Source organism: Podarcis filfolensis (assembly GCF_964270895.1).
Source record: "Podarcis filfolensis genome assembly, chromosome: 6".
In the NCBI taxonomy this organism is placed as follows: domain Eukaryota; kingdom Metazoa; phylum Chordata; class Lepidosauria; order Squamata; family Lacertidae; genus Podarcis; species Podarcis filfolensis.
The window spans coordinates 97,343,876-97,370,427 of NC_139609.1; the positions used below are offsets into that span (position 1 = coordinate 97,343,876).

The 26,552-nt window shown below is 49.3% G+C and overlaps 1 protein-coding gene across 2 annotated transcripts; it reads right to left on the reverse strand.

Annotated features, from left to right (window-relative positions):
• Positions 1-1,841: 1,841 nt before the first annotated feature.
• Positions 1,842-25,990, reverse strand: LOC310764728 (BPI fold-containing family B member 3-like). Of its 2 annotated transcripts, XM_083619170.1 has the most exons (15): positions 25,926-25,990; positions 25,613-25,721; positions 22,663-22,767; positions 21,718-21,873; positions 20,551-20,614; positions 20,009-20,072; positions 18,272-18,363; positions 17,155-17,331; positions 14,596-14,652; positions 8,412-8,579; positions 8,218-8,285; positions 7,208-7,250; positions 5,954-6,017; positions 4,001-4,077; positions 1,842-2,046 (listed from the first exon to the last, which is right to left on the reverse strand). In XM_083619170.1, exons 7-15 carry the CDS (start codon positions 18,332-18,334, stop codon positions 2,023-2,025), a joined length of 741 nt encoding a protein of 246 aa, XP_083475296.1. In that variant the 5' UTR covers positions 18,335-18,363; positions 20,009-20,072; positions 20,551-20,614; positions 21,718-21,873; positions 22,663-22,767; positions 25,613-25,721; positions 25,926-25,990; the 3' UTR covers positions 1,842-2,022. The 2 variants fall into 2 exon arrangements, with proteins under 2 accessions (XP_083475296.1, XP_083475297.1); XM_083619171.1 differs by lacking the exons at positions 22,663-22,767; positions 25,613-25,721; positions 25,926-25,990 and having other exon boundaries at positions 21,718-22,011.
• Between the last annotated feature and the right edge of the window lie 562 nt (positions 25,991-26,552).

Below are 26,552 nucleotides of genomic sequence, written 5' to 3' on the forward strand. Positions count from 1 at the left end.
TGCAAGTGCTGAAATGCAACTGGATCACGTCCATCATGTGTTGTTTTGTCTCATTAAAATACCCTTTCTGATCTCAATTGCTTGGGGGTGTTCCAGCCATTTTCAGAATGAAATAGCCGACCATCATGCTCTGTAGGGTTTTAGCCAATGAAGTTTCTCAGTTACAGCACAAGGGCTTTCGCCTTCACAGTGGGACTTCCTCTCCCTCTCCTCTCCCCATGCACCCCCATATCTATTTTAGGGGTTCCCCCAGTCCTTAGTTTTCCTGGTGGGAGATGTATATGGCCCAGAGTTAAAATACGAGAGGGCCATGTCCGTCTCCTTTGCAGAGGGTGCTCAGGAGGAACCCTTGAGTGGATCTTGGCCATGCCTGAGCCACAAGTTGCAGCTGGCTCCCTCCACATGCTACTCCCTCCTTACTTTTAAAAAGCACACGGTGGCATTTTTATTTTCCAGGTGTTTTAGGGGCTTCACAACCGCCTCTTCCCCTGGGTCTCCTTCCACTGTAATCCCAGTATCTTTCCCCTTAGTCTTTGCTTACAGCAGCTCTTGCGCCAGGCAGTGATGCAAAGAGTTGCTGTGTAAATGACAACATTAGTCACGTAACAGTGAAGGGCGTTTATGGTTTAATACCCCCCTGGAGCCCATAACCAGGAGAGTAACTCTCCGCAGGGGCCCAGAACAGTTGTTGCATTGATGTTTTATGGATGTCAGCCCTGAAATACTGAATGCAGCTGCTGTTTCTGGTTGCGGCCAAAGGAGCCAAAGCAGTCGCAAGCATCACGGGCAGCATCACAAAACAGAAACACTCTCTGGCCTAGAATATCACCCACGATCCAGCGCTCAAAGCTTAAAAAGCACCTAAATTGTACGGGTGACTGTGGGACAAGAAACTGTAGTTGACATCTGTCTATCTCGGGAGACAATGGAGAAGTGTGCCTTTGGGCATGAAGCTTAACAAGTGCTTTTGAGTAAGGTCATTTGAAAACTGTGCATATCAAACTATTGTTTTCTCCCTCTGGGGTGACTCCTCTGATTCATAGAGTTGAGTGGTGAAGGTCATACCTCAGGTGGAGGCTTGCATGTTTGAATGCCACCCCCCCTCACAAAATTGTGCCTCCCTCCCTGCACACAGAAATGTAGCACGCCAAGAAGAAGCCTATGCTGAACTCTTCGTTTCAATCTGCTAGCTTTCTGTGCCTAGGGAGATGCTCTGTTTCCACAGGAGAGCTCTAAGATGTGAGATCTTTCACCTGCAGTCTGGAATAATTGAGCTACCTGGTCTTCTGTGTTTTATGCTTCTGCTCCTTTGCATTGGACCCGCAGCCTAACACAGAGAAGATGAGTTTGGATTTGATATCCTGCTTTATCACTACCCTAAGGAGTCTCAAAGCGACTAACAATCTCCTCACTCTGTGAGGTGAGTGGGGCTGAGAGACTTCAAAGAAGTGTGACTGGCCCAAGGTCACCCAGCAGCTGCATGTGGAGGAGTGGAGATGCGAACCCAGTTCACCAGATTATGAGTCTATCGCTCTTAAACACTACACCACACTGGCTCTCTGAAGCACACTGAAGCACATTCAGACCCAGACTCAAGCTAAAATTCAGCATGGGTTTGCAATGCCAAACTTAAGAGTCCACTCTTACCTTTCTAATATTATTTTTTGTATCCATCTTTTCCGTTAATGGAAAACACCCAAGGCCTAACCACCTACAGACTGTGCAAAGGCTCCTGCCTCCTATTTGAGAGTGTCCTGCTACTAGCATCTAGCATTTGTGCAAATCACCCTCAACATGACCCCAGGCAGGAAACAAAGTGCAAAATGTTATCGTTGTTGTAATTATTATTATTATAATTTATATACTGCCCTATACCCGGGGGTCTCAGGGCAGTTCACAGTTAGGAAAATAAAGGATAAGATAGGTATAGGTTCTTCTTTCTTGCTAAGATATCCCTCTTGACTTTCTGCTGCAGCCGAAACCAGGTGGAATGTCTTCGGATGCGAGGTCCCCTTGGCCATCTCACACACACAATGCCAGCATCCCCTGCAGACGTTGGAAAAGCGAAAGGTTTAGCTCATTGTTGCCCATAAATAACAGATGGTGACATCTGGGAGAAAAGTATTTTCTCTTGGGAAGAAAAGCAATGACAAACCTAGACAGCATCCTAAAAAGCAGAGACATCACCTTGCCAACAAAGATTCGTATAGTTAAAGCTATGGTTTTCCCAGTGGTGATGTATGGAAGTGAGAGCTGGACCATCAAGAAGGCTGATCGCCAAAGAATTGATGCTTTTGAATTCTGGTGCTGGAGGAGACTCTTGAGAGTCCCATGGACTGCAAGAAGATCAAACCTCTCCATTCTGAAGGAAATCAGCCCTCAGCGCTCACTGGAAGGACAGATCCTGAAGCTGAGGCTCCAAGACTTTGGCCACCTCATGAGAAGAGAAGACTCCCTGGAAAAGACCCTGATGTTGGGAAAGATGGAGGGCACAAGGAGAAGGGGACGACAGAGGATGAGATGCTTGGACAGTGTTCTCAAAGCTACCAGCATGAGTTTGACCAAACTGTGGGAGGCAGTGGAAGACAGGAGTGCCTGGCGTGCTCTGGTCCAGGGGGCACAAAGAGTCGGACACGACTAAACGACTAAACAACAACTCCCATAAATAAATGGTGGGGATCGTATTAGGACAGGCCTACATAATTTAGGAAGAAGCTGAGTGCTGAAGGAAGCTCTAAGCAGTGAAGAGCAGAAGATCTAGGAGTCTTCATGCCTTCTCTCTGCATTCCAGCCCATGGAAACTAGGGATAGAAGAATCTATCCATTTCAGTTCCTCTCCATTTTTCCCAATCAGCTATCCACATCAGTTTGTAATTTTATTTAAAGTGCTCCTGCTGGGAATTTCTGGGAATTGCAGCAGGGGAGAGTGCACTTGTGCTTGGATCCTGCTGGCTGCTGTGGGGTTGGCTGCTGTGAGAACAGGCTGCTGGACTCGTATGGAAACGTACTGGGAGCCAATGTAGGTCTTTCAGGACTGGTGTTATGTGGTCTCGGTGGCCACTCCCAGTCACCAGTCTAGCTGCCGCATTCTGGATTAGTTCCAGTTTCCATGTCACCTTCAAAGGTAGCCCCACATAGAGCGCATTGCAGTAGTCCAAGCGGGAGATAACTAGAGCATGCACCACTCTGGCGAGACAGACAGCGGGCAGGGAGGGTCTCAGCCTGTGCACCAGATGGAGCTGGTAAATAGCTGCCCTGGACACAGAACTGACCTGTGTCTCCATGGACAGCTGTGAGTCCAAAATGACTCACAGGCTGCACACCTGGTCCTTCAGGGGCACAGTTGCCCCATTCAGGACCAGGGAGTCCCCCACACCTGCCCACCCCCTGTCCCCCCAAAACAGTACAGTCATACCTCGGGTTACAGGCACTTCGGGTTGTGCGATTTCGGGTTGCGCACCGCACCGAACCTGGAAGTACTGGAACGGGTTATTTCCAGGTTTCGGTGCTTGCACATGTGCAGAAGTGCTAAATCACACTTTGCACATGCGCAGAAGTGCCGAATTGCGACCCGCGTGCACGCAGATGCGGTGCTGCTGGTTGCGAACGCTGCAGGTTGTGAACGTGCTTCCCGAATGGATCACGTTCGCTACCCGAGCGTCCACTGTACTTCTGTCTTGTCAGGATTCAACCTCAATCTGTTAACCTCAATCTTATATTATTATGGGATATGCATCTCCATCCAGAGCCACTAGTTCTTGCTCATAGTTTAGCACAGCTGGAGCTGAATCAGGGCTACACTGTAGAGTCTAGGGAAGTTATATATAAGGAATATTTCTTTTGGAAAGCAGATTATCTGGCTGGTCCAGTAGTCCTAGCATGTGGAAATTCATGGAAAAGCGTCTCATGTGTGGGATTTGCTAATGTGGAGAACATGGAGCAGAGAGTCCAGATACGTTTGGATGCGTGGCTGGAAGGAAGGTACCACTGGCAGACTTACCTGCGTAAAGTGAATCACTGGATAATTCCAGCGAATGTGTAGCACTGGAGGCAGAGGGATCCCAACGTCCAGGCACTCTGAAAAAAGCAACCAGAATAAGCACAATAGCAAAGGAGAGCAGAGAGGAGCATTTTCTTTTGGTCATGTCTGAGCCATAGTCTAGACCAGCATTCCCAAAACTTTTCATTGGCCTAGGCTAGTCAAACCGCGGCATTAGCAATACTGAAGTGACCTCCCTGGTTGTGCTGGCCTGGGACTCGGACTCAGACTCGGACCCAGAGGAGACTCAGTCCACACCGGATCCTTTGCCTCAGGTGGCATCTGAACCTAGTCTGGGGCCTGATTCTGAAGAGTCCCAGTCTGCACAGGTTTCCCTGCAACAAACACCAGCTAGGCCGAGTCAGGGGCCTGAGCCTGCCCTGGCTCCAGATGCAGGGATGACCTCGTTGCCTTCAGCTGGGCCATCACTTACAGCTGCTCCACTACCGGTTGGGTCAGGGGAGGCTGAGGCGGCCCCTGGGTCTAGTAACCCACCGACGTCTCCCGAGCTGCAGAGACTGAGGTCTGAGAGAAGGAGAGACCTGAGTACTCACAGGAGGAGTGCTCGCCTTCGGGCGAGACAGGGAGGTGAGTCACCCGGGGATCAGGACTGCCCCAACAGAGAAAAAAGGCTGCTGGACCCCGCCCCAGGTTGTGGGAGCAATGTTGCTGTTTGCCTGATCCTGCCTGTGATCCTGTGCCTGACCTCGCCTGGTTTCCTGCCTTGTGTCCTGCCTTGGCCCTGTTTAACTGGCTCTTCGTGGAACCCTTGGATTCGGGACCGGACCTGGACCGCCTTACTCGGGTTACCCCTGGGCCCAGCACACCGGGGCACAAGCCTGGGCAGTATCCCCGGAGGTCCTGGGATGCTCACACAACGAGACTCCTCTCTCAGCCTCACTGATGTGGTCTAAAGGGAAGCAGAGCAAGACCTTTGGCACCAGTTGGGCTGCAGGAGTTGTCGAAAGGAGGAGTACAAGGCGCCATCCAAATCCAAGTACAAAGAAACGCACCAACAAATATGGAGAATACATTTTTTTAAAAACCAGAAGCATTTTTACTTGGTATTATAGGCCAGGACATTAATAGGCAAGATGTTAAATTGTTTTTATAGGCAACAACTGCGGCAAGAGTATTGTTAGCCCAGAAATGGAAACAAGAAGAAATTCCGACGAAAGAAGAATGGCAGACGAAAATAACGGACTATGCAGAATTGGATAAAATGACAGGAAGGATTCGAAACCTGCAGGACCAGAGATTTACAGAAGATTGGAAGAAGTATATGAACTATTTGAAAAGGAACTGTAACCAACAAATTACGCCAGTAGGACTACAATAAGTTTGTAAGGAGGAATATGTGAAGTGCTACAAAGTAGATAAAGAATAGAGATATTGGTTTCTGAGTTTTAAATGTAACAGGGAAAATAAGAAATGTATACTAAGAGATTACATTGGAAAATTTTCAGACAGGACTGATGGAAATAAAAAAAAATGAATAAGATGTAAAAATATGTTTAATTACTGTTGAAAATGGTATGTTAAAAAAACTAATAAAAATTTATTTATATAAAAAAACAAAAATGGAGAATCTAAACGGTCTTAAGCGTCAGTAATCGGATGCAGTTGTGGCTCCATGAACATGGGAAGGTTGAGATAGGTATTAGAGCTTATCCGTACTTCCAGCTGCTTTCTCCAAGGAAAACTGCTCTTTAGTGCTCCATCGGAGCAAACAGCTATTTGAATTTTCTCCAGATTGCCGTTTGCTCTGATTTAGAGCCAAGGTTTTCCCTGGAAAAGGAGCAGAACAGGGAAAGCCGCTTGGACCCGTTCTTTCTAGGCACGGCGCATGTGGAAGTGTGAGAGGGCTTTTCATGTATAGAGGGTGTGTCAGAGATGGGACTTAAGCTGTCTTACCGTTGACTTGTGGCACAAACGTTTCTGCTATAAGCAACTTCATCAACTTCACGAGGACAGAGACCTGTAAGACAGAACAGCGGAGGCAGTGATCCAGGAATCAAACTGGCAGAGAATGTATGCGCCGTCGCAAGGGGGATTCAGACTGGATCCGGCTCAAGAGGGGCATTTTAACCGAGGTGCGTGGGCTGGGGCGGTTTGCTTTCTATCAGCGCAAATGACCTCCTCAACAACCGCTTCTTGTGAGATGAGTTGATTGATCCCCATGGAGGATTTAAGTCTCGGGTGGTTGGCAATGCCTCCATAATCAACACCTCTCCAGGAAATATGATCTAGAGAAGATTGTGTCAATTGCATGGCAGAAAAAAGGGTCCTCCAGTGGAATTCATTCAGAGTCAGGATCCTTTCCATCCACAGCTTAGCAGTGGCTTCTTTGGCTCCAAATATCCACCCTCACCAGTTTAGCATTTAGGCAGCTATTCCCAGGTTTGCACTCATTGGGGCATTTGCAGCAACAGTGGACCACTCCCCCTCCACCAGTTTATGTACCTCCCCCCAACGGACTTTGTGCATGCAGCCAGAGACTATGCCTGCATGGAAATTGCCTCTGCTCCTCCCTCTTCAGTCCCCTCCTGGTTCTGGGATACTGCGGTGCAGGAGAGGGAGGGGAAGCACCTGGCCCTTCACTTGCCTGACCTGCTTCCTCCTCTTCTTCTGACCCATCCTGTGCCCCACCTTCTGGCCCTGAAGCTTCCCCCTACTACGACTCTTGTCTCCTGGCTGGTACACTTCCCTACAAATCACTGGCCCCCTCTCCTGAGTCAGAGTCCTACCCCTACCCCCCTGAAGCTCTCTGGAGCCAAATTTCATCTCCCTTCCACAAACACTGCTCCATCTCTCTGTTTTGCCTGGCTTCCCGCGGCCAAGATGAAGCTGCTAGGGCAGGCATAGGGAAACTCGGCCCTCCAGATGCTTTGGGACTACAACTCCCATCATCCCTAGCTAACAGGACCAGTGGACAGGGATGATGGGAGTTGTAGTCCCAAAAACATCTGGAGGGCTGAGTTTGCCTATGCCTGTTCTAGGGGGCCCCTATTTAAGCAAATGTTTGCGTGTCAGAGCGTTCTGTCTCAGTCTAGCTAGCTGTGTCTCTATTTCTGCTCCTTTAATACTGTAGCCAATTCTTGTCCCTATGGAAGGTGCAATCAAGGCGTCAAATCAATTCGGTCGATCACTAAATGGAAAAGAGCTTACGTTAACAGGTCCAACTTGGGAAGAAACCAGGAGCAGCTCAAGACTGTGGAAAGAAGAAATTGTATACAAGGGTCAAGAGAGACATGATGGAGGACCCAAGTGAGCCAGTTGCATCCCAAAATAAAGGACGGACATGACAAATCACATCATGCAGCCTCCCAGGACTGGCCAAAAACGGGAACTGCTGGACGCCCAGCCACACAGGCAACTAATCCAGAATGCAGCAGCTAGACTGGTGACTGGGAGCGGCCGCCGAGACCACATAACACCGGTCTTGAAAGACCTACATTGGCTTCCAGTATGTTTCCAAGCACAATTCAAAGTGTTGGTGCTGACCTTTAAGCCCTAAACGGCCTCTGCCCAGTATACCTGAAGGAGTGTCTCCACCCCCATCGTTCTGCCTGGACACTGAGGTCCAGCTCCGAGGGCCTTCTGGCGGTTCCCTCATTGCGAGAAGCCAAGTTACAGGGAACCAGGAAGAGGGCCTTTTTGGTGGTAGCACCCGCCCTGTGGAACGCCCTCCCACCAGATGTCAAAGAGACAAACAACTACCAGTCTTTTAGAAGACATCTGAAGGCAGCCCTGTTTAGGGAAGCTTTTAAGGTTTAATAGGTTTTGTATTTTAATATTCTGTTGGAAGCCGCCCAGAGTGGCTGGGGAAACGCAGCCAGATGGGTGGGGTATAAATAATAAATTATTATTATTATTATTATTATTATGAAGGTTCTGTATCCCAATAGGCCAGAGTAAGTCAGGTGATCTCCCTTGAGCCTTATAGGTCAGGCTTGCTTTCTGGTCTGGACAAGACTGTTGGGCTTCTTTCACTCCAAGCTCAACCGCACAGCAGCAGGGTCTGACTGCAGCCGACGGGAGCTATAGTACAAAAGATCTGGAGGGCACCAGGTTGGGGAAGGCTGCTCTATAACATCCCACAAGTTGCAAAGAAGTCCACCCCTGCTCTGCTTTGACTCCCCGAGACTAAGCGATCGTGCAACAGTGAGGCAAGATACCTGGCCAGTTTTGTGGTGAATAACAGTCTGCCGCCGAAAACAGAGGCATGGACGCTCAGTTTTAAGTTCTGCAATCAGACAAGGGGGGAGGAAAACGTCTCAGATGGTGGGGAGACTGGAAAAGTCCTTCCTCCCTGCCATTCACTGGACTTGAAAGCCAAGCCACGCAGAAAACTCTTGATTCCAACACTTACGGCCTTCATGACAAAGAGCCCAACGAGGGACCCGGACGGACCTTTCGCCAACAAGGCAATCTCGACGGAAAGCTCAATGACGGCTCTCTTGGGCTCCAGGATAATCCTCCGGATCCCGACCAAAGAGATGGTGATTTTCAGCGGCGCCTTCAGCGGACACTTGGGGCACTGTGAAAAGTGTGGGGCACAAAGGATATTTTTGATGCGTTTCTCTCTCCTGGTTTTAACGTATCTGAAATATACTCAGAGTCGCAAAGTGATTTCATGCTCTTTATTCAGCTCATAGTGGTGAGGAGGAATGAATGAAAGTCCCCTCAAGGTATCTGCTTTATATACATTACTTACACAATGGGCTGCACATGATTGGCTGATTCTGGAATTCTACTGTAAGCCAATCAGGTTGTGAATTCACTTCTATCTGGAGCATGATTGGGTGGTTCCTGCCAACCAATCATGCTGCTGCATTGTTCTAGGACCAATCAGACTGCTGCATTCTGAATCCTATTGTTCTAGGACCAATCAGACTGCTGCCTTTTGGATCCTATTGTTCTAGGACCAATCAGACTGCTGCAGTTTGGATCCTATTCAACTCAGTACATAACACCCCTCCCCTCTAAGTTCCAGTCCTGCCCGGGAGGTCGCATTCATAGTCCTCAAGGTACGCCGGCGGCCTACGTGTGCGTTGCGGCCTGGGGTGTTCCCTGGTCTGGGGTGTTCAGGTTCTGGCTCGTGTTCCAAGGATGCTGGCTGTGATGGGGCTGTATGGTCTGGCGCAACCGGCTCGCTCAGTCGTGGTTCTGGTTCCGGTGTCCTTTCGGCCTCACGGGTCCCCTCTGTATTTACTGATTCTGCCTCTCCTGCTTGCCCCTGCTGCTCTATGGGCCTCACTGCCCCACTGTTCCCTGACCTGTCCTCCTCCTCCTGGTTTTCTCCCGGGAATCGTCGCCGTATCTGGTCGCAGTGGCGGCGCCAGCATTGCCCCCCATCTGTTAGCACCTCGTACGACACGGGGCCAGTGACCCTGGTGACTGTGGCGGGTACCCATGCAGGGCCTGCCCCAAAATTCTTTGCGTACACTGGGTCCTGGGCCTCGAAGGTCCGGGCGTTCCTGCCTTCCCCCACCACTACCTCATCCTGAGCTCTATCGGGGTGAAGGCGGTCCAATCTGATTGCAAGGCGCCGACCCATTAGTAGTTCAGCGGGGCTCCGGCCAGTTGTTGAGCTGGGGGTGCTGTGCTGTGCTAGAAGGAATGTGGCAAGGCGGTACTCCCAATCCCCTTGAGTCATGCGGCAAAGGGTGTCCTTGGTGGTCCGCACCATGCGTTCTGCTTGGCCATTGGTGGCAGGGTGGAATGGCGCCAAACGGATGTGGCGGATAGCGTTCTGCGCTGTGAAGGTTTGGAATTCTCCTGACGTAAATGCAGTCCCGTTGTCTGAGACGAGAGTGTCAGGGAGCCCATGGGTTGCAAACAGCCTGCGTAGTACCTGGATGGCTGCGGACGTAGAAGTGGACGGTACCAGTGCGACTTCCAGCCATTTGGTGTAGGAGTCCACCACTATGAAGAATGTTTTCCCCTGAAAGGGGCCAGCGAAGTCCACATGCAGGCGTGACCATGGTGCTCGGGCGGACTCCCAGAACTGGACTGGGGCCCTTGGGGGATCTGGGCGGGATTCTTGGCAGGCCTGGCAGTGTTTGACCCAGGCCTCTATCTCTCCGTCGATCCCCGGCCACCACACATAACTCCTGGCAAGGGCCTTCATTCTTACTACCCCTGGGTGTGTCTCGTGTAGGGCTGTGAGGACCCTTTTGCGGAGGGGCTGGGGAACAACGACTCTGCTTCCCCATAACAGGCACCCCTTGTGAGCCGACAGTTCATGTTTGCGGGTTGTGTAGCCGGCGAATTCTGGCCCGGGGCTGCTGCTGGGCCATCCCCTCCACACCCAGTCCAGGACCCGGGAGATGACCCTATCTTTCTTGGAATGGTGTGCAACTTCTTGTGCCTGAATGGGGCGATCGGGAAGCAGCTCCAGGCTCATAACCTCTTGTGCAGGTGCTGGGTCAGGGCCTGTTTCTGGTAGTGGTAGCCTGCTGAGGGCGTCTGCATGGCCCATCGCCTTCCCAGGGCGGTGAATCAGTGCATACTGGTAGCTGGCAAGGAAAATTGACCACCTGAGGACGCGAGGAAACAGCACTTGGGGGGTCTGCTTTTCGGGGGCAAACAAGCCAAGCAACGGCTTGTGGTCAGTCACCACGGTAAAGGGCCGCCCGTACAAGAAATCATGGAATTTTTTTACTCCCTTCACGATTGCCAGACACTCCTTGTCGATTTGCAAGTAGTTCCGCTCGGTTGCGTTGAGTGTCTGGGAAAAGTATGCCACCGGTACCTCTCTTCCATCCGGGAGTTGGTGTCCCAGGACAGCGCCAATGCCATAGGGCGAGGCGTCGCATGCTAGCACCACCGGCAGCCTCTCGTCAAAGTGTGCCAAAACCGAGTTTGAGACAAGCAAGTCCTTGACTGCCTGGAATGCAGCCTCCTGGCGCTGGCCCCACACCCAAGGGGCCCGCTTGTCCAGGAGTCTGTGTAGGGGCTCCGCTACCGCCGCCTTGTGGGGAAGGAAGGAATGGTAAAAGTTCAATAGTCCCAAGAAGGCCTGAAGTTCAGTCTTGTTCTTGGGCGCTGGGGCATCACAAATGGCCCGTACCTTGTCCCCAGTCGGGTGGACCCCTTCTGCGTCCACCATAAATCCCAGAAAGTCCACCTGAGGCACTCCTAGTAGACATTTTTCCCGCTTCACCTTGAGACCCGCCGTCTGGAAACGGTGCAGAACAGTGCGGAGGGGGTCCTCAAACTCCTCGGGTGTGGGCCCGGCAATCAACACATCATCAAAGAAGAGGGTGACACCAGGAATCCCTTTAAGGAGAGAGTCCATTAGATTCTGGAATATGCCTGGTGCCACGCTGACACCGAATTGCAGCCGCTTTACCCTGAACGCTCCTCTGTGCGTCACAGTCGTCTGTGCCTCTGCTGTGGCTTCATCTACTGGCAGCTGTTGATATGCTTGGGCCAAGTCCAGCTTGCCAAAAATTTTCGACCCAGTCAGGGTGGCAAGGACATGGCTGACCACTGGCACTGGGTATGCATGGGCCGTGAGGGCCTTGTTTATGGTACATTTGTAGTCTGCGCAGATGCGGACCGAACCATTAGGCTTGACGGGTGTGACGATTGGGGTTTCCCAGGGGGCATTAGGCACCGGCTCCAGCACTCCTTGCTCCACGAGTCGGTCCAATTCCTCGTCTATACGGGGTTTCATAGCGAACGGGACCCGGCGGGCCTTGAGCCTGACCGGTCATACTGCGGGGTCAAGCTGTAGAGCAATGGGGGGCCCCGTATACTGTCCCAATTTCCCATCGAAAACCCCCGTAAATTCCTTGCATATGGCGTCCACGTCCACTTGTAAGCTCGTGTGGTTCACCCCGGTGATGGCTAGCCCCAGTGGTCCAAACCATGCCAATCCCAGTAAGCCAATGTAGGGGCCCTTGACCACAAGCAAGTCCAGTTGCCGCGTCCACCCTCGGTATTGCACCCTGAAGGTCCCCACCCCCATTGTGGGGACCTTACGTTTCTGGAAGTCCCGGAGGGTGAATGGGGCTGGCCTGAGTTTGGGACCCCCAGTAGGACACAGTTTCCTTAAGGTCCTTGCCGAGATTATGGATAGAGTTGAACCCGTGTCAAGCTCCATGCGGCATGGGGTCCCCTCTATCTGTACCTCTACATAAATTTTCTCTATGTTGGGGTGGGACAACTGGTATACCTGGAAGTCCGTGAGCTCCGTCGAGTTGCCTTGGTGCGTTGGGCCCCGGGACCTGGGGCTCTTGGATTGGTCATCTGATGCCTGGCGTCGGGTGGGCCGAGCCCAACACACCCGGGCGATGTGTCCCAATTTTCTGCACTGCCTGCACTCTGCATTGCGGAAACGGCAGGTCCTCCTCTCGTGACTTTCTCCACAGCTTGTGCAGTTCCCTCCTTCTCGTCGAGGCAGCTGTGGTATGTGGGCTGCTTGAGTGCGCTGCTGTACTCGGTGCACCTCCTCCCTGTTGGATCCTGAGTCGTCGGTGAGGTCTTTGTGGTGGACCCTCGGTTGGGACGGCTGGCTCGGCCGTGCCTCTTGCGTCGACCTCTCGGCAGCTTCCGTTGCCAGGGCCTCCTCCAGAGCGACCTGGAACGTTAGGTCCTTCTTATCGTAGAGGCGTCGTTGCAGCTTCTCATCCTTCAGGCCACCGACGAGGCGGTCACAAAGCATGTTCTCCAGCTCTGAGAAGTTGCAGAACCGGGCGGCTTGGCGGAGAGAGGTCACAAACCCAGTTATGGTTTCCCCAGGGGCTTGCCGCTTTGCGTAGAAGGCATTTCGACGAGCCACCACTGAGGGCTGTGGCGAAAAGTGCCCCTTCAGCTGTTCAATTATTGTTTTGTATGGAACAGTAGCAACGTCTTCAGGCGCAAGGAGAGCCCGGGCGATTTCAAATGTCTCCTCTCTGCAGACGCTGAAGAATATTGCCCTCTTCTTGGCGTCTTCTTCATCAGTGACCCCTTTGGCTTCTAGGAGGAAGGTGAAACGGGAGGCGTACGCTTCCAGGTCTCCAGATGCTGGGTTGAACGGCGAGAAGCTGCTGTCGGTTGCCATTCTGAGTTCCTTGTGTCCCGGAGCTGAAGCCTGGATACACGGTGCGAGGCAGCGGTGCGGCAGGTGGCGGTGCTGCGGTGCTGTGTGTGGCAGTCAGCTCAGCGGGATTCCACCTTCGTCGCCAGTGAAATATACTCAGAGTCGCAAAGTGATTTCATGCTCTTTATTCAGCTCATAGTGGTGAGGAGGAATGAATGAATGTCCCCTCAAAGTATCTGCTTTATATACATTATTTACACAATGGGCTGCACATGATTGGCTAATTCCGGAATTTTACTGTAAGCCAATCAGGTTGTGGATTCACTTCTATCTGGAGCATGATTGGGTGATTCCTGCCAACCAATCCTACTGCTGCATTGTTCTAGGACCAATCAGACTGCTGCCTTTTGGATCCTATTGTTCTAGGACCAATCAGACTGCTGCAGTTTGGATTCTATTCAACTCAGTACATAACACCATCTGTGCGGGGCATATTATCTGTTTGTTTGGCTGTAAGCTGCTTTGCTGGGCAAGAAAAAGCGATGGACAATTTGGACCAACAGACGAAAATAAAGATGCCTGTACGTGGGCATGTGCTTGTGGCGAGTCACTGGGGCAGGATCTTTCCCGAAGGTCCCTCAGACCTGCAGCCAGTGGAGGCTGGTTCATTAAGGCAAATAGGGCACTGCCCCACAAACATCAGCCTGCCCTCACTTGCCTGCCTCCTTAACTTATAACCAGTCTAGGCCAGGGTTTCCCAAGCTTAGGTTTCCAGGTCTTTGGACTACAGTTCCCATCATCCCTGACCACTGGTCCTGCTAGCTAGGGATCATGGGAGTTGTAGTCCAAAAACAGCTGGAGACCCTAGTTTGGGAAACCCTGGTCTAGGGCAGTCATAGGCAAACTCCAGCCCTCCAGATGTTCGGGACTACAATTCCCATCATCCCTAGCTAACAGGACCAGTGGTCAGGGATGACGGAATTGTAGTCCCAAATATCTGGAGGGCCGGAGTTTGCCTGTGCCTGGTCAAGGGGATGCAACTGTAAGTCAGTTTCCTGCTCTTCCTTGGCCTCAGCAGAACTCAGCTGGGAAAAGGCAGATGGGGGCATTGGCTCTGCTTCTCTGTGGCTCTGGCTCCCTCTACTGTTGGCCTCCTTGCCTTCCGCCTGCCAGTCTCACATTGCACCAACCACAGCTGCCTGCAGCAACGCTTTCCTTTTTAAATGCCCGGCCAAAGACTTGTCTGCTTCAACAAGCCTTTGATAATTTTGTGCTGGGGGCTTTTTGCACATTTTCTACCCTCGCCCCTGCTGCTTGCGACAAGACTGCTATGCCCTTTATGAACACCTCTGCAGTTTCCTAAATAAATGTTTTTGTTGGATTTTGCCTGCTAAGGGTGATTTGCTGCCACCTTGCTTTTTTTTGTTTTTCCTTCAGTGGTTTTTATCATTCTCCTTATCTGCAGTATGGCTTTTGGAGATAAAACAAGGCACACACTTCTTAAAAGCAAACATCCACTCACCTTTTGATGTGACAGAAGAGACGCAACGACGGTCGTCAGCTCGCTGGCAGCGGAGAACTGTTGGCACAAAATGGCGTTGTGTTGAAAATGGCAGATCTTTTCAAAAGACAGAAGTACTGTTTTGGGGGACAGGAGGCGGGCAGGTGTGGCCACATGATCCGGAAGCTATACACCGGCTCCCTCGGCCAATAAAGCGAGATGAGCGCCGCAACCTCAGAGTCGGTCACGACTGGACATAATGGTCAGGGGTCCCTGGTCCTGAATGGGGTAACTGTGCCCCTGAAGGACCAGGTGTGCAGCCTGGGAGTCATTTTGGACTCACAGCTGTCCATGGAGGCACAGGTCAATTCTGTGTCCAGGGCGGCTGTCTACCAGCTCCATCTGGTACGCAGGCTGAGACCCTATCTGCCTGCGGACTGTCTCGCCAGAGTGGTGTATGCTCTAGTTATCTCCCGCTTGGACTACTGCAATGCGCTCTATGTGGGGCTACCTTGAAAGTGATCCAGAAACTACAACTAATCCTGAATGCGGCAGCTAGACTGGTGACTGGGAGCGGCCGCCAAGACCACATAACACCAGCCTTGAAAGACCTACATTGGCTCCCAGCACGTTTCCGAGCACAATTCAAAGTGTTGGTGCTGACCTTGAAAGCCCTAAACGGCCTCAAAGTCCCAGTAGACCTGAAGGAGCGTCTCCACCCCCATCGTTCTGCCCGGACACTGAGGTCCAGTGCCGAGGGCCTTCTTTCGGTTCCCTCATTGCGAGAAGCAAAGCTACAGGGAACCAGGCAGAGGGCCTTCTCGGTAGTGGCACCCGCCCTGTGGAACGCCCTCCCACCAGATGTCAAAGAGAAGAACAACTACCAGACTTTTAGAAGACATCTGAAGGCAGCCCTGTTTAGGGAAGCTTTTAATGTTTAACAGACCACTGTATTTTAATACTTTGTTGGAAGCCGCCTGGGGGGCTGGGGAGACCCAGCCAGATGGGCGGGGTACAAATAATAAATTATTATTATATTATTATTATTCAAGGGGTGCTCTGACGTGTCAGAATGCCCTTCCCTAAGGACATAGCAGAAGGAACAGCTGAATCCATTTTGCTTTCTGCGATGAAGGGCGACACGAGGCCTCTCCTTATTCTTTTATACTCAGCCATCCGATGGCGGAAAGCGTTTAACTGTGTTGAGATGTTTTGACTATAATGTCGTAACATCGGCATGTTTACCTCCCTGGGCTCCTTTGGTGGAAGGGAGGGATATAAATTTAGTGAATAAATAAATGAAATCTTTTTTTTTAAAAAAAGCTACTGCACTGTCAACTGAAACGTGCATGAACATTGGCAACAGGATAGATAAGTGCCCTCTACTAAAAATGTTTAAAATAACCTTTGTTAAAAAACCAGGAGCCTTTTGTTTAGGAATTTTAGGTACCAACATCCCAAAAGATCAGAAAAGACTTTTATGTATGGGACAACAGCCCACAGATGAAAAGAAGGCAAAGTCGCTACCAGAGAGGAATGGCAAGTTAAGCTGATGGACTATGCCGAAATGGCAAAACTGACTGGAAAACTCAGGAACCAAGAGGACGAAAACTTTAAAAAATAAATAAATAGTGGTGCAATTGACTTCCGACAAGCACACAGAGCGCGAACAAGACTGAGTGTATGGGGGAGGGGGAGGGGGGCTCTTTTTATTTCACTGCACACAGGTGGTGTAGTGACAATAAAGGTTTATTATTTATTATTATAACTTTTAAAAAAGAATGGGGATAATTTTTAAGTTATTTAAGAGACCACGGCAAGCGGATGGAAACATCAGCAGAATTTTAATCTCCCTTGTAATGTAACAAATACCATAGATAATATGGATTGATATAGAATATAGATTATGGAATAATATGCAGTTGTAAATGTTGATAATAAGACCCACAGAGGAGATGGGGAGAAGTCGCGAGATTCAGAGTAATCTCTATATATGGAATATCTTAAAGTTTTAAGTGTCTGTATGCTTATCGCATTTATAAGTTTTAAATTTATTGTTGTACATTGTTTTAACTGTATGTTTTCTTTCTGGGAATCTACCCCCAAGTGTGTTTTATAAGCTGGTCTCCGACGGTAATAAATTATCTATCTATCTATCTATCATCTATCTATCTATCTATCTATCTATCTATCTATCTATCTATCTATCTATCTATCTATATCTATCATCTATCATCTATCTATATCATCTATCTATCTATCTATCTATCTATCTATCTATCTATCTATCTATCATCTATCTATCTATCTATCTATCTATCATCTATCTATCTATCTATCTATCATCTATCTATCTATCTATCTATCTATCTATCTATCTATCTATCTATCTATCATCTATCTATCTATCTATCTATCTATCTATCTATCTATCATCTATCTATGCACCCAAAGGCGAAAGGCTAGCTGGGTGCTGGGGTCACATGACTCAGTCTCTGCCCCCTTCTGCCTCCAGCTGCAAATTTTGATGAGCCAAGCAGAGAAATTTGCAACCCTTCTACCTGACGTGCCGCCACTCACCACTTCCGGGGTGGAAATGAACTCTTGCACGCGGATCTGGATCAGAACCATGAGGATGGCATCCAGGCTGGCCTGAGACATCCCTAAGCAGAAACCATGGTGATGCAAGACAGGGAGAGTGACAGGCCCTGCGCCGACAGGGAGGGTAATGTATCGTCCCCCAGTTCGGATGATCATCTGAAAAGCGGTTGGAGAAAGAGCGAAAAAGCACAGCGCTGTTACTCAAAATAATGGTAGCCTTTATCACTTTATCGGGTGGCGCTGTGGGTTAAACCACAGAGCCTGGGACTTGCCGATCAGAAGGTCGGCGGTTCGAATCCCCGCGACGGGGTGAGCTCCCGTTACTCGGTCCCTGCTCCTGCCAACCTAGCAGTTCAAAAGCACGTCAAAGTGCAAGAAGATAAATAGGTACCGCTCTGCCGGGAAGGTAAGCGGCGTTTCCGTGCGCTGCTCTGGTTTGCCAGAAGCGGCTTAGTCCTGCTGGCCACATGACCCGGAAGCTGTACGCCGGCTCCCTCGGCCAATAAAGCGAGATGAGCGCCGCAACCCCAGAGGCAGCTACGACTGGACCTAATGGTCAGGGGTCCCTTTACCTTTATCAGGGGTCACGTAATGGTCAGGGGTCCCTTTACCAGCCCACAATCTTGGAATTCTGGTATCTGGGAGTTGGATCCCAGCAATATCTTGACACGCTGAATATACCTGCCTAAGAATCTAAGAGCACAAAAATACCTCTCCTCCTCCCCCCATGTGATGTTCTTGGGGTTCTCCCAACACATCAATTGGGGGTGAGGGAGGGGTGAAGGTGAGGAAAGGAAGCCCTGGTGCTCTAGCAGAAGTCCTAGCACAGGCTAGTGGGAATGGTGAGTTGAAACTGGCCGTTTTTGGCTGCCAAGGCTAATGGCCGCCAACCAAACCGGTTCCGTGAATCCTTTAAAGAGACCCCCCCCTTTTTTGCAAGCAGCCAGCGCAACATCCTGTGGCTGTGAATATTCCCTAGGTTAATTCTGAGTGGAAGACGGATCTCCTCTGTGTACGTTTTGTATGGAGATCAGCTTCCCTTCAGGAGGAGAGAGACCCTGGGCTGGGGGGCTTTGCAGTCACACACGCTCCTTACGTTGAATTCCAGCGCGACATAGTTTGAAGTTATCAATGGCAGGCTGGCGAGCTGATATTGCATGGTAGCCACTGTGCCCACGGAGAAAAACACTGCAAGGAAGAAAACACAGCGATGGTGTTACAGTCTCATAAACGCACATTTCAGACGTGCAGGTCCTTGCCAGCAATACCATATGTTGTCTACAGTATCCAACTGCTGATAGCCAGGCTTCAGAACGAGGGTATGGCTCTACATCTTGTTCACAAGGAGCCATTGCCTGCTAAGCACGGGCATCACGTTCAGACCACGCTTCATTTCCCTGGCACAAGGGATGTATTTAGTGCATGGCACAGGGAGTGAAGATAAGGAAAGGATCATAGCGCTCTATGTGGGGCTGCCTTCGGAGGTGACCTGGAAACTACAACTAATCCAGAATGCGGCAGCTAGAGTGGTGACTGGGAGCGGCCACTGAGACCATATAACACCGGTCTTGAAAGACCTACATTGGCTCCCAGGACGTTTCCGAGCACAATTCAAAGTGTTGGTGCTGACCTTTAAAGCTCTAAATGGCCTCAGTCCAGTATACCTGAAGGAGCGTCTCCACCCCCATTGTCCAGCCCGGACACTGAGGTCCAGTGCTGAGGGCCTTCACTGCAAGAAGTGAGTCTACAGGGAACCAGGCAGAGGGCCTTCCCGGTGGTGGCACTCGCCCTGCGGAACGCCCTCCCACCAGATGTCAAAGAGAAGAACAACTACCAGACTTTTAGAAGACATCTGAAGGCAGCCCTGTTTAGGGAAGTTTTTAATGTTTAACAGACCACTGTATTTTAATACTTTGTTGGAAGCCACCCAGATAGGTGGTGTATAAATTATTATTATTATTATTATTATTATTATTATTATTATTATTATTATTATCATTATCAGTGCATTCTATCTGGGGACACCGGACCACTCCAAAGGAGTGGCAAAACATCTCTTTTTGTTGACCCCCAGTTACAGCTATTGCTGAGTAGGGTTGAATGAAGAATAATCACTGGATATAACAAACATGGAAAACAGGGAAACTCTGTAAGTTCCTTGCATGCCCACATTTAGCCTGGAAGGTTTGCTTTTGGATGACCCAGCTGGCTGTAACAGATTATTATTATTAACAATAAGAAATTGCTTTGGGGATTTTTTAAGTGGTCATCGATGGTGAAATTTAACAAACTAAACTAACAGCAGTGACAATAGTGAGTTATTGCTTAATTCCAAAATAGGCTTCTAAGTGGTTTACAAAGCATAAGAACCAGCGTACTGCAAACTCTACTTTAACCAGTGAATATTGGTCCAATAAACCAAATATTAAGACTAACAATAGGAACCTGTGTTTTTATGCTCTTGGGAAACTTTTCCACCCTATTAATAAACCAAGGTGAAAGAACGACCTCTCTGCTCTCATGTAAAGAATATGTGGGCAGGTCAGGAACTGGTGTTGCCTCTTGACACCCACCGGGAGCAGTTTGTGATGTTATCTGTGTTTCTTTTATGCCTATTTATCTACCATGGCCTTGTAGCTGAATGTATGCATTTAACCAATGCATTTATAAAGCACTGATACTGCTGACAAGGCAAGTTGATGCTGCCCATAAGCATTGAGGCCCATGAGCCTTTTGTGGCTCCTTTTCTAGAAGAAAGAGGAACAAACATTCAAGAAGTTGGCAAGGAGAATGAAGGAGAGAGACGTTTTGGCAGCTAGTCAAAGTAACTCACCATTGGCAGTGTGTAGAAAATCAACCCCTGAGACGCTGATGACCACTTCCACTGCTCTGCACACCTGAAATGCAAGCCAAGGGATTTAAGACAAAGGAGAAGCCTTGGCTTCTTCTGGGTTGTTTGCTTCTGGGTTGTCTTCAAAATGTCTCCAGGAGTAAGAATTCATGCTCTTTGCATCGATCACTGGACCCCACTAGTGCTCTGTCCATGGTTCTGTTCTCCCTATCTGGCCATTTTAACTTGGAATCTAGGCTTTGCGCTTATGCCTTATGGGGAGTTTGGACCTGTGCCACAGTTCCCATGGAGTGATCCTCAACCCCTGGAGGAGACTCTTGAGAGTCCCATGGACTGCAAGAAGATCAAACCTCTCCATTCTTAAGGAAATTTTTCTTTTTCTTTAAAAAGCACCCAAAGACATCATTGTAGGGGCATCTTGTCTACCTTGGTAATCTGCAAATATATGTTTTATGATATCCCCAAGACTTATTTAACCCTCTTTCATGGCTGACACACACTGGGTCCATGGAGCTGCAACTCACCGCCTTGTGGAATGATGCTGCAAGGATGGTCGTTACAATGGGCCTCACTTTATTCACCAACAAGCTGCAGGAAAAAGAGAGTAACAAAAGAACGAAGTAAAGGGTCTGGGACAGCAGCAGCTTGTTATAAGCTCATTCTGAAGCCCACATTCTTGGTGAGTGCAAAGCTTATCTTACAGATGTGTAAGACACTTCCAAGAACTGGAGAAGTTGGGCTGCATTATGTTTTCCCCGCATTGTGATTTTTGCTGGCACCTGCTCTTGTGATTTATTGCCTCCCTGAATGAGGCAGAATTAACCCTGAACCAGCAGAGTTACCAGGGGCGGCAGAAATTGAGAGAAGCATTGGCTGGTTCACGGTCCCCCCCCCCCCCATTGCGAATTTTACATAGCACACGCATGCGCACGCGCGCACACACACACACACACACACACACCATGATTCATGATATATTGTCAGGTCAAAAATTATGAAACCGATATCACAATGTGGATTTCAAACTGATTTGGGATGATATACAGTCATACCTCGGGTTAAAGTTGCTTCAGGTTGAGCATCTTTGGGTTGCACTCCAAGGTGACCCGGAAGTAACGGAATGCGTTACTTCCGGGTTTCGCCACACGCGCATGCACATGCGCTCAAAATGACATCATGCGCATGCGCAGAAGCGGCAAATTGTGACCCGCGCACGCGCAGACACAGGTTGCATCCTGTTCGCATCCAGAGGTACCACTATATTGCCCAGCCCTAATCTCTAGTCATGCTGCCAGGAGAAGCAAAGTTCCTTCTTCTGCCACTAATGATATTTTTGCATTGCTTGGAATGTAAACATGCTTTCAATATTGTTATTGATATTGTAGTACTGTACTGTACTGTATTGTTATATTTTACATTTCTATCCTACTCTCCCTCCTAAAGAAGCCCAGGATGACAAGCAGCAAGCAATGAAACAAAATAAGGAATGTCTCAAAACTTCATTGAATGGTTATCCTTTGATGGTCCCACACCACCACCTTTAGGCAGTGAAGCCGAGTGTGTGCTGAGGCTGGGAAGGGATCTGGTTTCCTGAAAGGATTCCGGGACCAACTCTGGCAGCTCTCTCAGCCAAAGGCATGCAGACGAAACGGTAGGAATGAGCACGTTGAGCGAATTGCGTCAGCACTTACTGCGAAGGGCAGATGATCCTTGCGATTGCGAATTCACTCTTGCACACTTGCAGTCTGATGTGGAAGCCACCTGCAAAATAGCTGTCAAACCTGACTTCCGCTTTGATGTCCACGTCTAGGATGATGTCGATCCGCTCAAAGTGTTTGCCGAAAAAGCTAGGAGACGAAAAGGCATGGAACAGAACCCCAGTGAGACTCCTCCCCTACTGCATTCCTTAACCGCCAACCAAACCACTGTGTTTCTGGGCAAAGCATTGTGTTTTTAATCCAGCAGAGAGCATCAGTATTTGGGGTTCTATGGCTTGTGTCCAAAGCTTGCTCTATATAGAGACCTCTGGCCTGATTCGGTACAAGGCGGTTTCCTATGCTCCTACTTAAAATGATCAGCTGGCAGCTGCCTTATGCTGAACCTAAGCATATATAGTCCAAGGGCTGAGCTCCGGCAAGTCATTGCCACCCAGTGGTGTTAACCACTTTTGCTCAGACTTATGGGTTCAGTAGCAGATCTCTGAAGGCCAGTGGCGGCGAACAAACACCAGGAAGGAGCTAACACCTTCCTGCTCTGTTTGTGAACATCCTGCAAGGCCTCTGTTGGAACCAGGATGTCAAGGTCGATGGGCCTTTGGTCTGACCAGTGGGGCTTGTCCTATGGCTTTCTGTACCCGGTGGATGGCACATTTCTCAACGACTGCTTGCTCCCAGGTCACAGTCTTGTGGACCCCCACCTGAACTGGCAGTGCCACTTGGACAGAACACTTTAAAACAACAACAGCAACCACAGGGGAACAAAATGTTCAACCCTGCAAGTGATAAATCGTGCCTTCCAGACCCTCCCCTACAAAATCCACAGAGGAACTTGGGAAGCAACCAAAACAAAAGCAACCAGTAGCAATGAAATAGGCGGAAAGCCCGTGGGGGGGGGAGGGGAAAGGGGGTGCAACTCACAATTTACCGCTGAGATGAAATCTGGCCTTGATGCACACTAAGGAATCTACCTTTTCGTACAGCTCCAGACTGACCGATGGAGTGAAGACCCTCACGACATGCAACCTGAAGATTGAAAATCAGGCAACAGAGAGAAATGAAGTGGGCGTTCAGTTGGCCATGGCTGGCTATATATTGGGGGGGGGAGACTAATGCTGGGGTGGTGGTGATGCGGGAGGCTCACTCAAATTCAAGAGCATGAGATAACCCACTTTACACCTGGGAGCTGGTGGTCTAGCAGTGGTGAGGAACCTGGAGCCCTTCAGATGTTAGGATCCAGCTCCTATAGAAGGCTCAGCCCATGTAGCCCATTAATTATTATTATTATTATTATTATTATTATTATTATTATTCAGTGATGGTGGTAGCTTTGCCATTTGCCCCTTCCCACAAACTGGTAAGAACTTAAGAACATAAGAAGAACATCGGCTGGATCAGGGCCATGGCTCATCCAGCCCAGCATCATGCTCTCCCCGTGACTGACCAGACGCCTTTGAGAAAGCATAAGAGCAAACTGAATCTGAGCAAACACCCTCTCCGTGGCATGGATTGCAATATTGCTCAATTGCACCCAAGGGCAGAAACAGGAGAAAGAGCTCCAGATGGTTCTTTTTACGCTCACTTCAACCTCTCACTTGCCCTTTAAGATATCTGAGATCAACAAGAGCCTGGACTTGGGAGAAGCGTTTGTGTACACAAGATGTAAAAGAGATCCTTTATTTCGGGTAGGCTCAGTGCCAACCTCTCAGGTCAGAGATCATGGCAGCCTGTCCGTTGTCTTGTCACGGGGCGACAACAATTCTCTTCTCTGAGTGGCCTTTTCATGGCAACCCACAACCCACTGAAGGTGGTCCTTTGGTGGTTTTTGTTTAACTAAAATTATGGAACTCCCTCCCACAGGAGACAGTGGTTGTGGCCAGCTTGGATGGCTATAAAAGAGGGTGAGACAAAGTCATGGAGGAGAGAGCTATTGGTGGCTCCTAGCCAGGAAGGCCCTGATATGCCTCCACAATCGGAGGCAGCACTGCTTCTGAGTACCACTTCCTGGAACCCTCAGGAAGGGAGAGTTGTTCTTGTGCTCGGATCCTGCTTGCAGGTTTCCCCACAATGGGCATCTGGTTGGCCCCTGTGAGAACAGGATGCTGGCTTAGACGGTCCCTTTGGCCTGAAGCAGATGATGCTCTTCTGAGTGGTCCATGGTGGACATAACAGCTGAAAACACTTAAGGTCTTCTCCTTGAGTGGCGTGGGCTGGAATTTTGTTGACATGCCAATAAAGGTTTGACATTGAGCATGCAAGCCTTGCTGCACTTGGGCACAACTGAACTCATGCGATTAAAGGAAAGGGGAAGGATTGCCAGGGAGGATACATGACAGAAATTTATAAAATCATTCATGAACTGGAGAACGTATCTAGAGACAGATTTTCCCCTCTCCATCTCCTATAGCATCAAAACGAGGAGGTAGGGATGCATGAATTAGTCAACTTTATATTCACTCAAATTCTCTCTCTCTCTTTCCCCCCAATCTTGAGTTAATTTCACCACATTTCCGCATCAGCCTGCAATTTCCATGTCTGTCGTTTAAACCCTTCTTACAGGATTTACTATAATGTAAAAATAATACCAGAAAATTACACTGGTATCCTTCAGAGAAGAAAATGAAGAACCAAGGCGGCAGTGAGTGGGGGGAGTTTTTAAGTCCTTCTTCATGCCTTATATGGTCCCAAGTGTGGGCAGGTTCTTCCAGTACCTGCAATTCACATTTCTCAAAAGATTCGTGCAGCTTAAAGAGGGATGTGTGCACTTTGACCCTTTAGCCGGGAGGTCTCTTGGGGATAAGAAATGGAGGCAGTCAGAGATTTTACTTTCTTGGGCTCCATGATCACTGCAGATGGTGACAGCAGTCACGAAATTAAAAGGCACCTGCTTCTTGGGAGAAAAGCGATGACAAACCTAGACAGCATCTTAAAAAGCAGAGACATCATCTTGCCAACAAAGGTCCGTATAGTTAAAGCTATGGTTTTCCCAGTAGTGATGTATGGAAGTGAGAGCTGGACCATAAAGAAGGCTGGTTGCCGAAGAATTGATGCTTTTGAATTCTGGTGCTGGAGGAGACTCTTGAGAGTCCCATGGACTGCAAGAAGAACAAACCTATCCATTCTTAAGGAAATCAGCCCTGAGTGCTCACTGGAAGGACAGATCGTGAAGCTGAGGCTCCAGTCCTTTGGCCACCTCATGAGAAGAGAAGACTCCCTGGAAAAGACCCTGATGTTGGGAAAGATGGAGGGCACAAGGAGAAGGGGACGACAGAGGACGAGATGGCTGGACAGTGTTCTCGAAGCTACCAGCATGAGTTTGGCCAAACTGCGGGAGGCAGTGGAAGACAGGAGTGCCTGGCGTGCTCTGGTCCAGGGGGTCATGAAGAGTCAGACATGACTAAATGACTAAACAACAACAACATCAATTCCCTTGTGCCAAGTGACCACTTGCACCCATTGACCTCTGGCCACCTTGATCTTGGAGGTTGTCTTCTTTGGGCTTTTTTTTGGGGGGGGGGTAGGATGGGACTTGGCTCATTTGGGCATCAAAGTTTGTTTTTATTTGCCTGCCATGTTCTCTTTGCACCTCATCTGGCTTTGAGTTTGGGCTAACAAAAGCCAAAGGAGATTAAGCAGTCAGGTGCTAAAAGAAATAAATAAATTCAGATGTATTCCTGGCGAGCCCTGAACAAAGCCAGCCAAGAACTACATTGAATTATATTTAAAATCACAGCATGTTCCCTGCTGTTCCAGAAAATGAGATAAAGGCCGTCTTGGAACCATCACAAGGCCTCCTTTGGGTCCGGTTCTTTTCCTCGATTCCCCTTCCACTCTGAAATATGGCGCTGCAAATGCCTCGTCATTTACTTACTCCTTAATCCAGTTTTCCGGGTGCTTATCTTTGTGAGGGACATCTGGGAACTGAATGGCCAAGAAGTGGCTCTGGAGAAGCTCATGCCGAAGGAAGACGGAGGAGACATCTGAAACATACAGGAACAGGATCACGGCACAGGATCTTGTGGGTGGAAAATAATTTGCTTGGCGTGGGTTGTCTGTTATTACATACTATGCAGCTTCACCCCCGGCAACAATTAAACACACACACACACACACACACACCATTTTCAGTGTTTACTGAACACTGAGATACATTATATTGTATTTCTCTACCAGTTTTCTCTCACCAAAGCAGTGCTCTCAGGTAAAAAGGTAAAGGGACCGCTGACCATTAGGGCCAGTCATGACCGACTCTGGTGTTGCGGCACTCATCTCGTTTTATTGGCCGAGGGAGCCGGTGTACAGCTTCCGGGTCATGTGGCCAGCATGACTAAGCCACTTCTGGTGAACCAGAGCAGCTCATGGAAACGCCGTTTACCTTCCTGCCAGAGCGGTACCTATTTATCTACTTGCACTTTGACGTGCTTTCTAACTGCTAGGTTGGCAGGAGCAGGGACTGAGCAACGGGAGCTCACCCCGTCACGGGGATTCAAACCACCGACCTTCTGATCGGCAAGTCCTAGTCTTTGTGGTTTAACCCACAGCGCCACCCGCGTCCCAGGTAAATTAAAGTAAATGTTCAATGAGCCATTCAGCCTTATTGCAATGACTTTCAGGAAATGTTATGCTGGAAACTGGTTCAAGAAATCTTGTTTCTTTTTTGCCAGGGCTCAGGACCCTGCAGATGACGTGATGGAAGGATTGGGGTGGTGAACTTTGGAGCAGAGGAGAAGATACGCGAAGGGCACAGTCTCGCAGCCCATTCTTATCCATGTCTATTCAACAGTAAATGTATCTAGGATTGCAACCTTAGC